The sequence below is a fragment of the Drosophila novamexicana genome, unplaced genomic scaffold (assembly GCF_003285875.2).
Source record: "Drosophila novamexicana strain 15010-1031.04,08,12 unplaced genomic scaffold, DnovRS2.1 tig00000193-arrow-pilon, whole genome shotgun sequence".
Lineage (NCBI taxonomy): Eukaryota > Metazoa > Arthropoda > Insecta > Diptera > Drosophilidae > Drosophila > Drosophila novamexicana.
This window is the reverse complement of record NW_020824787.1, coordinates 3,314,946-3,327,545: the sequence shown is the minus strand read 5'-3', so window position 1 is coordinate 3,327,545 and position 12,600 is coordinate 3,314,946. Positions and strand designations below refer to the sequence as shown.

The window sequence follows — 12,600 nt, the reverse complement described above, 5'->3', positions numbered from 1 at the left end:
AGTATTGGCGTCGAACAGACGTGCGAAAGAGTACAGACGGGAATAATACGTGTATATCCCGAGAATATAGACCAATGATATAGGGTGGAATAAAAGTTCTAGTTGTGTTAAGCTAGACCAACGGTACTTAAGATAGTCAGTGCAATGCATACCCCAAACGCGGAATTAAGCGGGAAACAAAATAGCGGCAGCCCGGCCCTAAGCTCGACTGCCTGGCCATATAACCCGGAGACAGTAAACATCGTTCTGTCCCGGCGTTAGCAGGGTTTTACCTGAGGAAATAGTTATAAGGAGGTCAGTTGTTGGATTTTCCAATACCTACACTAGTCTGTTAGTCATCATGATCATTAGTTTTAAGCTTCTATTCATTAAAAGTAAAGATTATGAATTGGAAATGCGGCGATAAAAGTTAATTTTTTATTGCCTTTCCAGTAGTTTAGCTGGATTGTGAGCAAATGCTTTGAAAGGGTTACAGAACCTTTGCTACTGAGGCAACATTAATATTTCAACGAATTTCATGGGTGAGAGGTTAACGACTAGGGATCGTGACACCTTATCGGCCGTAACTTAGATATTTTGATTGCTTTAGATAATTATTACCGTCCACGCATGAAGCCGAGCAGTTTGTTAAGAAGAACCGCGACCAATCCGACGAGCTAGACCAGAGCATGATAAATTGTGCACTTAAACTTCCAGGGTAAGGCTTTCCAAAGCCTATGCTTGCTGCCTTTAGGTTCTCGTATAGCATGTGTATTTTGGGAAAATTTCATTTTATGGCTGTAGAACACTCTCTCATATTCATCCCTTATATGCTCTAACCTTCTTCCTATATCTTTCTTAACTAAAAGATAATTTTTACTGTAGAAATTCGCTGTCTATATGAGTAATAGATTTCTTTTTTTTTTGTAGCGCTTAGCTTCAATTCTCTCCCTCTGAACATCTGTGTCAACTAATGTGACACTGCACTTATCGGCTTTGAGTTAGTCGAGTTACTTTTTGGTAAGATATTAAATGGTCAGATAACATTCGCTACCAGCATTTCATCAGCTTGATTTACAGGCTTGCATGAGCACGGCTAATCTTTATGGCAACATGTGCCCCAACACAGCAGCCTCCAACCTATTAAAGTCAATGGGAAGCCAGGCGAATTGTTAGTATTCAAATGTGCGGCCACAACCTTACATTAAACCTGGGAATATATTGTATTTCGCTTAAAAACCAGCTACAAAATGTTGGTAAAATTTTTTGAACAACCGAATTGTCTGCTGAATCAAAGGAACCGCTATCAATTGCTGGCCACCATGCTCAGTGAGTGTATAAAGAGAAAGAGAGAGAATAGGGAGAGATCTATCTGGATAACTTTTGGACTTATAATTTCCAGTCAATCTAATATGCATATCGCATGGCGTTGGCATCGGCTGGCTATCGCCCATATTACGCAAATTACAATCCGACGAATCGCCGCTTAACTTTCAGCTGAGCATCTCGGAAATCTCCTGGGTGGGCTCTGCGGTGGGCCTAGGCGCTGTGGTGGGTAATGCACTGATGGGTCTGATACTGCCGCGCCTGGGCAGCCGCCTGTGTCTGCTCTTCGTAGCCATGCCACACTCGGTAAGTAAATGAGTATACTCCGTAAGGTATATACACCCATATAAGGAATCAAATTCTTCCTACAGTGCCTGTGGTTTCTGGTCTACTTTGCTGAAGGCGCAGAGTATTTGTTTATTGGACGCTTCTTGGCCGGCATCTCCAGCGGCAGCATGTACATTTCACATCCCATATTCCTAAGCGAAATTTCGGATGCCAAGTAAGTTTACGAAGATATAAAGTGGTGCATTATATGACAAGAGTTTACAGCGATAGCAGCGATAAACAATATTTTAAGGCCGTTTATGGGTCTGCCTACAGCTGGTGTTATGCTATTACACTGTGCAACATGTTTTGGATTATCTAGTACCAAATATCTGTCTAATGCTTGACGAAGAGAGCTTTAAGTTCAGTTTAAAAGTTATTCTCGTCTGTGTGCATTGCTATATTCTGCTTTGTTCACTTGCATGTTTCTTCACTTTGTAGTCTAGTGTAAGTCATCCAGTTCTCTTTCTCTCACACTCTCTCTTACAGAATTCGAGGGAGTCTCGGAGCCATGATAATGGTGTCTGTGAATGTTGGCATACTTCTAGGCTACATTTTGGGCACACATCTGGCCTATCATATAGTACCATTCGTAGTGCTCATCTTTCCCATTATCTACTTCATATCCACGCTTTTCTTGATACGTGATTCACCGATGCATCTCATACGCAAGGGAAAGTACAAGGAGGCTGAGCAATCTTTCAGATATTATAAGAACATTAAGGATAGCGATCAGCTGGGCGCACTTACAGAATTTGAGGAAATGAAGCAGACACTGACCCAAAGTGATAAGAACTCGGATAAGGTGACCCTCAAGGATTTCCGTAAGCTATCTTATCCGTTCCGATATACAGATCTTACGTTATTTATATATACATCTATAGTAACTCGACCTGCGCTCAAAGCTTATTGTTCTGCTTTGGTCCTTCTAATTGTGAATCAATTTAGTGGACTTTTCGCCATGGTTAACTATATGTCGGATATATTTGCACTGTCGGGCAGCTCCATGGATCCGGATACCTGTACCATTATCATTGGCATTGTCCAGATTTTGGGCACATATGCGACAACGCTTCTCTGTGATATCTGGGGACGTCGAATTCTCCTGGTGGTCTCCTCAGCCGGCGTAGCTTTCAGCCTGACCTGCTTCGGCCTCTTCACCTACTACGCACAGTGGTACGATTTGAGCGAGTGGAGCTGGGTCCCACTGTTCTTTATGTCGCTCTACATCTTTCTGGGCAACATTGGACTCGTTGGCTGCTTCTTTGTCCTACTGGTTGAGATGTTTCCGGTCAAGGTGCGTGTCGTTGGGGTCTTTCGATTATATCTATCTCTACCCATTAACTTTCTTTATACTGCAGATACGCGCGAGAGCTGCTTCAATAGCAATTATTATATGCAGCTCGTTTGTGTTTATAATGCTCAACATTTTTCCCCTTTGCATGAATCAATGGGGCGTACCGGCCACCATGTGGTCCTGTGCGGGCGTAACAGCGCTTGGCTTAATATTCTTTATCTTCTTCCTAAAGGAAACCAAGGGCAAGTCAATGCTTGAGGATTGAGGTTGACGCTAGCAAAAATAGCAAAATATGTTCCATCGTCCGAATAGTATTTTAAGTTTTTTTTTTTTTTCAAATAAATACAATACACAATAAATAAGAGCATTTTGCGAAGGGTTATTTATAGGAGACGCAGGATTGTCGTGAATAGTATGAACTGGGTTGTTGGACGCCATTTGATTAATTATTTAAAAATGGTGACTGGAAAATGTCAGCACTATCACCGGCAGTGACTGACCTGCCAGATTTGCTTTGCTTGTATTAGTGAGACTTGGCAAAATATCTCTCTGGTAAGCTCTGCTTACTAACTCACATGCTGAGCGCAGTTTGAGCTTAGCTAAAGCTTGCTCTCTGTTGCACTTTTGGAAAATAAACAAAAATGTTATTTAAATGTTTATATTCAGCACATGTGCATGCCAAAAAAAAACACGACCGATCTCCGTGGTAGTTCAAGGCGACTGGCTTGGGTTAGTTGAGCTACTTTTTGGTAAGATATTAAGTGGTCAGGTAACATTCGCAACAATGTCATCAGCCTGTTTTACAGGATTGCGTGAGCGGAACTAATCTTTATGACAACATTTTTCCGAGGACAGATGCCTCCAACCTATTAAAGCCAGACGACGTTTTAGTCTTCAAAAGTGCGGTCACAAACTTACATTACATTATTTATCTTGAAAACCTACCACAAAATGTTGACCAAATTCTTGGAGCAACCGAATTGTCTGCTGAATCAAAGGAATCGCTATCAATTGCTGGCCACCATGCTTAGTGAGTGTATAAAGAGAGAATGGAAAGGGAGGGATCCATTAAGTCAAGAGATAACTTTTGGACTTATAATTTCCAGTCAATCTAATATGCATATCGCATGGCATTGGTATCGGCTGGCTATCGCCCACATTACGCAAATTACAATCCAACGAATCGCCGCTTAACTTTCAGCTGAGCATTTCGGAAGTTTCCTGGGTGGGCTCTGCGGTGGGCCTGGGCGCTCTTGTGGGTAATGCACTGATGGGTCTGATAATGCCGCGCATAGGTAGTCGCTTGTGTCTGCTCTTCTTAGCCATACCACACTCGGTAAGTAAATGAGACATATTCACCCATATAAGGAATCAAATTCTTCCTACAGTGCCTGTGGTTTCTGGTCTACTTTGCTGAAGGCGCGGAGTATTTGTTTATTGGACGCTTCTTGGCCGGCATCTCGTGCGGCGGCATATACATTTCACATCCCATATTCCAAAGCGAAATTTCGGATGCCAAGTGAGTGTACGAAGACATTATATGTCAAGAGTTTACAGCGATAGCAGTTAAGCAAAAGCGCTACGGCCAACAGTAGCTTTGAGTTTAATAATTGAAATGGTCTATGTGCTTTGCTATATTCTGCTATGTTCGCTTGCATGTTTCTTCACTTTGTTGTCTAGTGTAAAGTTTTTTCTTCACACTCTCTCTCTTACAGAATCCGGGGGAGTCTCGGTTCCATGCTAATGTTGTCTGTGAATGTTGGCATACTTCTAGGCTACATTTTGGGCACACATCTGGCCTATCATATAGTACCATTCGTAGTGCTCATCTTTCCCATTATCTACTTCATATCCACGCTTTTCTTGATACGTGATTCACCGATGCATCTCATACGCAAGGGAAAGTACAAAGAGGCTGAGCAGTCTTTCAGATATTATAAGAACATTAAGGATAGCGATCAGCTGGGCGAAGAATTTGAGGAAATGAAGAAGATACTGGCCCAAAGTGATAAGAACTCGGACAAGGTGACCATCAAGGATTTCCGTAAGCTATCTTATCCGTTCCGATATACAGATCTTACGTTATTTATATATATATATATCTATAGTAACTCGACCTGCGCTCAAAGCTTATTGTTCTGCTTTGGTCCTTCTAATTGTGAATCAATTTAGTGGACTTTACGCCATGGTTAACTATATGTCGGATATATTTGCACTGTCGGGCAGCTCCATGGATCCGGATACCTGTACCATTATCATTGGCATTGTCCAGATTCTGGGCACATATGCGACAACGCTTCTCTGTGATATCTGGGGACGTCGAATTCTCCTGGTGGTCTCCTCAGCCGGCGTAGCTTTCAGCCTGACCTGCTTCGGCCTCTTCACCTACTACGCACAGTGGTACGATTTGAGCGAGTGGAGCTGGGTCCCACTGTTCTTCATGTCTCTCTACATCTTTCTGGGCAACATTGGACTCGTTGGCTGCTTCTTCGTCCTACTGGTTGAGATGTTTCCGGTCAAAGTGCGTGTCGTTGGAGTCTTTCTTCCCATTGATTTTCTCTACCCTCTGACTTTCTTTATCCCGCAGATACGCGCGAGAGCTGCTTCAATATCAATTGCAATATGCAGCTTATTTGTGTTTATAATGCTTATAATTTTTCCCCTTTGCATGGACCGATGGGGCGTGCCGGCCACCATGTGGTCCTGTGCGGGCATAACGGCACTCGGCTTCATATTCTTTATCTTTTTCCTAAAGGAAACCAAGGGCAAGTCAATGCTTGAGGATTGAGGATGATGCTAGCAAAAATCACAAAATATGAAGTAACGTTTTTGTTTTTTTCATATAAATTTCTAGAAATTTCATAATAAATTTTTTAAATAACGCTTCGAGTCTCTGCTCAGGTGCCCATGTTAAATGGTTGACAAGGGTAATTTGTAACAAAAATTAAATATTTTTTACATACCTTTAATAAAAAAATTCCTAACCATTATGAGTTTTTATCAGCTTAACGATGTTTTATAGTATCCCTGCTACCCTTTTCCCATGTTAGATTTGAATAATGACAGCTGCAGACATTTAGCCTATAAATAGAATAAAAATGAATCATTATGAATCATTATAAAAATATTCATATAGATATTTGCTTAAGCATACAAACTTAGGTCCCTGCTCGGGCGCCAATATTGAACACGCCCCCAACTTATATCCAGTTTCTTCTGTTTGTTCAGACATAAACTTATACCAAGAAGCACGAAGTGTACTTACACAAAGAAATACGATGTGGCAATTTATCCGGCACGGGGGTCTTCTTTGTAGTTCGCTTAAACGATTAGTGTAGTTATCTTTATGATGTCTCCGGCTCAGGTAAGATATCTAATAGCACTTTTCACAGCAGCGAAAGTTCAGTAGCAAATAAAAGAGCAGATGGAATAGACTGAAACATCTAGAAAGTGCCTAGAAAAAGTGAAAAATGTTGACGAATCTATTCGAGCGTTCGAATTGCTTGCTGAACCAAAGGAATCGCCATCAATTACTCGCTACAGTGCTTAGTGAGATATTGAAAATGATTTGTAATAAAATTGTGTATAGCTCTCATTCTTGAAACCTTTTCAGTAAATATTATATGCATATCACATGGCATTGGCGTTGGCTGGGTCTCGCCCACGTTGCGGAAGCTGCAAACCTTGGACTCGCCCCTTGGTGTGCCATTGGGCGTCAATGAAGTCTCCTGGGTGGGCTCGGCTCTGGGCTTGGGCTCAGTGACGGGCAACATATTGAGTGGACTTTTCATGCATCGCATTGGCGGTAAAATGTGTCTGCTGTTCATGGCCCTGCCACATACGGTATTTGACTTAATATTTGATTTGCATTAGTTACATAATCCCAAATTTTCTTGCAGTGTCTTTGGGTTCTGGTCTACTTTGCTCAGAGCGTGGAATTTCTCATCGTCGGTCGTTTTTTGGCTGGTATTACAGGCGGCGGCATATATTTAATACATCCATTGTTTCTAAGTGAAATTTCCGATCCAAAGTGAGTGGCAAGTTTGTGACACACAACTAAGTGAGAAATGTCGGAGCTATAAAGATAGCATTATTTGAATAATTTTTCTTGTGGTTCAAAGTCTGAATCATGTGGACGCTTTATGAATTCTAGAATTGCCGAGAACTATGATAAATGCATTTTACTATCTGTCATTTATAGCATTCGAGGAACTCTGGCATCGATGGTGATGCTGTCGGTGAATATTGGCATACTTCTAGGCTACATATTGGGCACACATCTGGCCTATCATATAGTACCATTCGTGGTGCTAATCGGTCCGCTTAGCTATTTCATATTGGTTTTATTATTCATTCGGGACTCGCCTATGCATCTCATACGTAAGGGCAAGCTGGAAGCAGCCAAGAAGTCCTTCATGTACTATAAGAATATAAAAATTAGCGATAGTTCAATCGAACAGACACGCGCTGCAAACGAATTTGACAACATGAGGTTGACGCTTACCAAGGATGATAATATGCCGGATACGCTCTGCTTGAAAGACTTTTGTAAGTGAAGCATTTGCGTTTCACTTGCATCAATTAATTTCCTCTTTCCACAGTCACGCGAGCTGCTCTTAAGGGCTATGGCATGGCGGCGGTAATAATAATTGCGAATCAGTTTAGCGCCCTCTTTGCCATGGTCAACTACATGTCGGACGTGTTCGCCCAGTCGGGCAGCAAAATGGATCCCAATACCAGCTCGATTATCATTGGTTCAGTGCAAATCCTTGGCGCCTATGTGAGCACAATTGTGTGCGATGTCCTTGGTCGTAAAATTCTGATGCTGATCTCATCAGCGGGCGTGGCCCTATGTCTGACAGTCTTTGGTTTCTTCACGTACTATGCAGGAATTTATGATATGACCGAGTGGAGCTGGGTGCCAGTTGCCATTATGTCGCTGGACATATTTCTGGGCAATATTGGTTTGATTAGCTGCCTGTTTGTGCTGATGGTCGAAATGTTTCCACTCAAGGTTGGTTTTCTTATTGTATTCGATTTCAACTTAAATTTAAATTATACATTATTTTCTTTTCAGATACGCGCCAGAGCAACATCCATAGCAATTGTTATATGCAGCTCTTTGGTATTTCTGATGCTCAACATTTTTCCGCTTTGCATGGCACATTGGGGTCTGCCGGCCACGTTGTGGTCGTGTGCCGGCATTACCGCAGGTTGCTTTATATTTTTCTTACTATTTTTAAAAGAGACCAAAGGCAAATCAATGCTTGAGGATTGAACTTAAATAAAAGCGCCTATATTTAAAAGCGATAAATTTGTGCTGTAACAATGAGAGAAAGATAGATACGCGACAAAAGCTGGTTGCTCTGCACCTCAGCTTGCTTATTTAAATAAAACAAAAATAACGCGCCAAATACTTCGTTCAGTTTCAAAAGCATTGATAAATTGTTTTACGTGAGCTTTTGCTATCGATCGTAGGCGCGAGCTGTGCCTATCGCAAGCTTATCGATAAGTTACATAATTCAAATTGAAATGCGTACGTTATTTTTCGGCATATTTTTCATGTATGTTACATTAAATAAATTTAATTACATATAATTAGTTATTGTAAACATAATAATAATGTTTATACAATTTGTTGATGTGTGTGCTTTACATGGTTTTAGGCAGCCAACTTAAAACTAATTAAAAAACTAGCATACTAAATCACAGTGTTTTTTCCCAAGTGAAAAAATTTGCAAAAATCTACAAAAATTTCTAGCATATTAAATATACATATATATATATATGTAGTACAATATGTGCGATATGCGATAATAATAATAATATATAGAATTATAATATGGGCTGTTGAATTTGCATTACTTTTGGATTTAAAACGTACATTAAAACATATTTTTCGCATATGCAAAACAAACATTTTCTTTAGCAGCAACATAAGAATGATAATAATATGATAATAATAATAATAATAATAATAATAATAAGATTTAGGATAAATGGCTAACAATTAAAATGCATAAAACAAAAACAAAAATTGCTGTTTACAATATGCAACAAACAACAAATTTTGGGTATAGCGCCTGCCGTTTGCCATATACATAAAAGTATATATAGATAAATTGTTTATAAATAAACTAAATATAGTAGATACTATAATATAATATAATAAATGTGGCTTTTTGAATATTGAATCACAAAATTGGGCGCACGTTTCGATATTTGTTCAACATGTAGGGATATTAATTAGTTTGGTGGATTTAATATAGGATTAACACATGCTACACTAATTACGTATCACTGGTTCGTTGTCAGGTTTATCACGTCTTTTTGGGGCAGCGCAGATAGCGCAACACCGCATAGCCCAGGCCGCGAAATACCAGAAAGAACATCATCAGTATGAGCGTATTCAGCCAGAGTGGCGATGTGGAGTTTTGTGCTTTGAGTATTTCCTCATATGGAATGAATTCGGTTGTCTGTTGTTTGCATATCTCATAGCTGCTCGACGATCCACAGCTGTGTCGGGCAAAGAAACGATATGGTAATGGGGATTACGATTCAATTCAACAATTGGCAGGCTTACCTAATAGCTGGTCCCTCGCGAAACTCGAGTATTTGCATATTCTGGTATGCATAGTGTATCATCGATGTGTAGCGTATCCAGCTGAGACCTTCCGGAATGCGTGACGATAAATAACCGCCAAAGAGCTGTGTGGCAAGCGTATAGAGTGCACTGAGCGTAATGCTCACATTCATGTCCATGCAACAGGCGCCAATGAAGAAGCCAACGCTTTGCGCCACAATCGTATTCAGCAGCAAAAAGATGAGCATCAGGAAGAAGAGCTTCACGCTACGAGTGGCAACAGTATTAAGTCAAATGAGGCATAAACAACTGGGTGGTGTTTTGGCTCCTTACCTGCTACAGCCCAGCATGGGATAGCTGATCATGAGGTAGACAGTGGGCAACGTTATCACCAGCGGCAGCTCTGCGCACATTTTGGCCAGGTAGTAGGCAGAGAGGCGATAGGCACCAGAACGGCGCTCCTTGCTGATGACCTCGCGTTCCGAAGGAACTGAAACAATGAAAATTTCATTACATTTTAGGCTTAGTTATCTTGCAAGGCACTTAAATCATACAGTATAAAACTTAAGTAACATTTGGCTTCTCAGCTCTCACTTACATGAATTGAGTGCACCGAAGAGCGCAAAGAGCATCCAATAGGTTTGCGAGAAGAACATCCAGCCCTGCAGATCATGGAGGAACTCCTCGGTGCGCGGCAGCTGAAACCAAATGGCGCCCGCCATCAGCGCCAGGCCAATTGTTTGGAACCAGTTCAATTTGGACAGCATGCGTGGCTTGGCTTCCTTAAAGTTGCGACTGGACAGCACAGTGAACTGTGTATGGAAGCGTGTCGGATAGGAGAGCCAATCCTCTTCGTTGGCAGAACTCTTGCCGGCACGATACGACTGGCAATCACTGGAGGCACAGGAACTGAAATTTGATTGCGAATCGGCGCCGCACCAGACCAAATGTTGAGCAGCCTCTTCATCGGCCTCGCAGCCATTCGCCGTGTGATGTAAATTAGCATATTGATGATGATGATGATGCTGTTGGTGATGATGATGTTGGTGATGTCGTTGGTTGTAGTAGTTGTTGATGATGTCGTTGATCAGTATGGTGTCGTGCTGTTGCTTGGCCTTGTCCTGGCTGCTAATGCAATTGCGATTCAAATAGTTGCCATGAGATTCCCTGGCGGCTATAAACAGCTTCTCGCGAATATCCGGATGCGATTTCAACTGCTCCACTGCAAAGCAAAGGGTCTTAACAATGTGTTCAGCTGCGATTTGATTACAATTTACAACTTACACACAAAGTCGGCGGGATTGTAGTGCGGCTTGATGGTCACCCCAATATCCTCAAAGTGCCTGTAGATGTTGTTCACCTCGCCAAAGTAGGCGGTGCGTCCCTGATGCAGCAGCAGCAGCTTATCAAACATGTGAAACATCTGCGACGACGGCTGATGCACGCTTATCACAATTGTCTTCTGCTCCAGCTGTGCGTAGCGCTTCAGCACCTTCATCAGCGATATGGCCGAGTGGCTATCCAGCCCAGAGGTGGGTTCCTGGAAAATGCAAATATATAAAATAATGGAAAAAATTAAAAAAAGAAATTAACTTTGTAAAAACATAAATCAAACAATACAAAATATGTCAAAAATAAAAAAGAAAACTTTAACCATTTAATTTACAATAAAATGGAGGCTCTTTTCGCATTGGTTGCAATTGATACCAGCTTTGACAAAGTTCTGGCTGATTTCTGAGACCTTTTTAGAGACCTTTATCTCTAGAGAAGACGAATATAGAGAGAGCTATTATTAATCTGATCTTAGACCAGTTCAATTCTAAACTCAGCTTAAGTGTATCTCTCTCTTTCTCTCTCTATATCTCCGATTTTTATAGATTTTAAGCTTTAGAGAAGACTAATAGAGAGATAGAATTAAGCTGAGTTATAATTATGACATCTCTTATATTTCAGATATTTTCAGAGTTTTAACTGCAGATAATAAGAACAGAGGCAGCATTAATTAAGCTGAGTTCGGAGGATCTAATCTAAGCTCAGCTTAATTAAAATATATCTTTCTCTGTCTATTTTCTATGTACTCACATCAAGCAGCATGAGCAGCGGATTGGTCAACAGTTCGCAGGCGATATTGGCGCGTTTCTTCTCGCCGCCGGAGAGCCCACGATTCAGATAATCGCCAAACTTGGTCTGCTGACAGCAGCTCAGCTCCAGGGTGTCCAGTATGTGGTCGACGAGACGCAGCTTCTCGGCGCGCGGCATCGACTCGGGCAGCCGCAGCAGCGCCGTATACATGACGGTCTCGCGCAACGTGAGCTGCGTGAAGAAGATCTCCTCCTGCAGCACATAGCCAATTTTGCGGCGCCAGCGTTTCGAGAGCGGTTCGCGATTCAGATAGACGCTGCCGCTGTCAAAGTGCCGCTGCCCGCTGAGGCAGTCCAGAAGCGTTGTTTTGCCGCTGCCCGAGGGTCCCATGATGGCCAGGACCTCGCCGGGACTGCGCAGAAAGAGAGCGCGAGAGAAGGGAGAGAGGGGAGAGAACAAGACATAGTGAGAGAGAAAGGAATATATTTGTTATTTGTCACGTGAGAATGGGTTTTATTGTTGTTTGTTTGTTGATTGTTTGTTGTTGTTTGTTTGTTTGTTTGTTGTTGTTTGTTGTTACCTGACTAATCCACTCACATCGGAAAGTATTTTGCGTTCGTTTTGCAACACGTTTAAGTTCTGAAATGTCAACTGTATTGTTGGTTGTTGCTGCTGTTGTTGTTGTTGTTGTACTTGTTGTTGCTGTGCAATTGGCTGTTGTTGTTGCTTTGCAGCGTTTATAAAGGGAAATGTCAACGAAGTTGTCTGAGCCGCACTGCAAAACCAAAAGAAATAAAACATAAATTAATATAATTGTGTTAAAGATTATGATAAAGATATATCAAATAAATAATTAAAGATCAATAAATAAAAATGTTAAAGCAAAAAAATAATAAACAATAAAATAAATCTTTTATTTATTTATTTATAATTATTTTTTTAAAAGCAAATAATTAATATATAAATAAATTTATTAATATATTATTACTTTAATTATTCATTTAAA

General features: G+C 41.1%; 4 protein-coding genes across 4 annotated transcripts in view; 3 read left to right on the top strand and 1 right to left on the bottom strand.

Annotated features, from left to right (window-relative positions):
* The first annotated feature begins 2 nt into the window (after nucleotides 1-2).
* On the top strand, nucleotides 3-3,293 carry LOC115758408 (facilitated trehalose transporter Tret1-like). Its single transcript, XM_030699055.1, has 8 exons — nucleotides 3-294; nucleotides 910-999; nucleotides 1,060-1,308; nucleotides 1,382-1,611; nucleotides 1,677-1,807; nucleotides 2,122-2,456; nucleotides 2,517-2,929; nucleotides 2,994-3,293. The coding sequence occupies exons 3-8, from the start codon at nucleotides 1,230-1,232 to the stop codon at nucleotides 3,192-3,194; spliced, it is 1,389 nt and encodes a 462-aa protein (XP_030554915.1). The 5' UTR covers nucleotides 3-294; nucleotides 910-999; nucleotides 1,060-1,229; the 3' UTR covers nucleotides 3,195-3,293.
* A 572-nt stretch (nucleotides 3,294-3,865) lies between these two features.
* Nucleotides 3,866-5,717, top strand: LOC115758409 (facilitated trehalose transporter Tret1-like). Its single transcript, XM_030699056.1, has 6 exons — nucleotides 3,866-3,959; nucleotides 4,036-4,265; nucleotides 4,318-4,448; nucleotides 4,645-4,973; nucleotides 5,038-5,450; nucleotides 5,517-5,717. Exons 1-6 carry the CDS (start codon nucleotides 3,881-3,883, stop codon nucleotides 5,715-5,717), a joined length of 1,383 nt encoding a protein of 460 aa, XP_030554916.1. The 5' UTR covers nucleotides 3,866-3,880.
* Nucleotides 5,718-6,363: 646 nt separating this feature from the next.
* LOC115758798 (facilitated trehalose transporter Tret1-like) lies at nucleotides 6,364-8,278 on the top strand. Its single transcript, XM_030699572.1, has 6 exons — nucleotides 6,364-6,478; nucleotides 6,543-6,772; nucleotides 6,829-6,959; nucleotides 7,131-7,477; nucleotides 7,531-7,943; nucleotides 8,007-8,278. Exons 1-6 carry the CDS (start codon nucleotides 6,400-6,402, stop codon nucleotides 8,205-8,207), a joined length of 1,401 nt encoding a protein of 466 aa, XP_030555432.1. The 5' UTR covers nucleotides 6,364-6,399; the 3' UTR covers nucleotides 8,208-8,278.
* An 840-nt stretch (nucleotides 8,279-9,118) lies between these two features.
* The window catches only part of LOC115759256 (ABC transporter G family member 21), a 40,354-nt gene continuing 36,872 nt past the window's right edge, over nucleotides 9,119-12,600 (bottom strand). The window contains exons 2-8 of the mRNA XM_030700156.1: nucleotides 12,175-12,369; nucleotides 11,595-12,006; nucleotides 10,797-11,052; nucleotides 10,111-10,734; nucleotides 9,846-10,002; nucleotides 9,513-9,779; nucleotides 9,119-9,445 (exon numbers count right to left, since the gene is read on the bottom strand). Of these exons, the coding sequence (XP_030556016.1) occupies nucleotides 9,250-9,445; nucleotides 9,513-9,779; nucleotides 9,846-10,002; nucleotides 10,111-10,734; nucleotides 10,797-11,052; nucleotides 11,595-12,006; nucleotides 12,175-12,369 (2,107 nt within the window). The 3' untranslated portion in view covers nucleotides 9,119-9,249. The remainder of the gene's footprint in view (nucleotides 9,446-9,512; nucleotides 9,780-9,845; nucleotides 10,003-10,110; nucleotides 10,735-10,796; nucleotides 11,053-11,594; nucleotides 12,007-12,174; nucleotides 12,370-12,600) is intronic.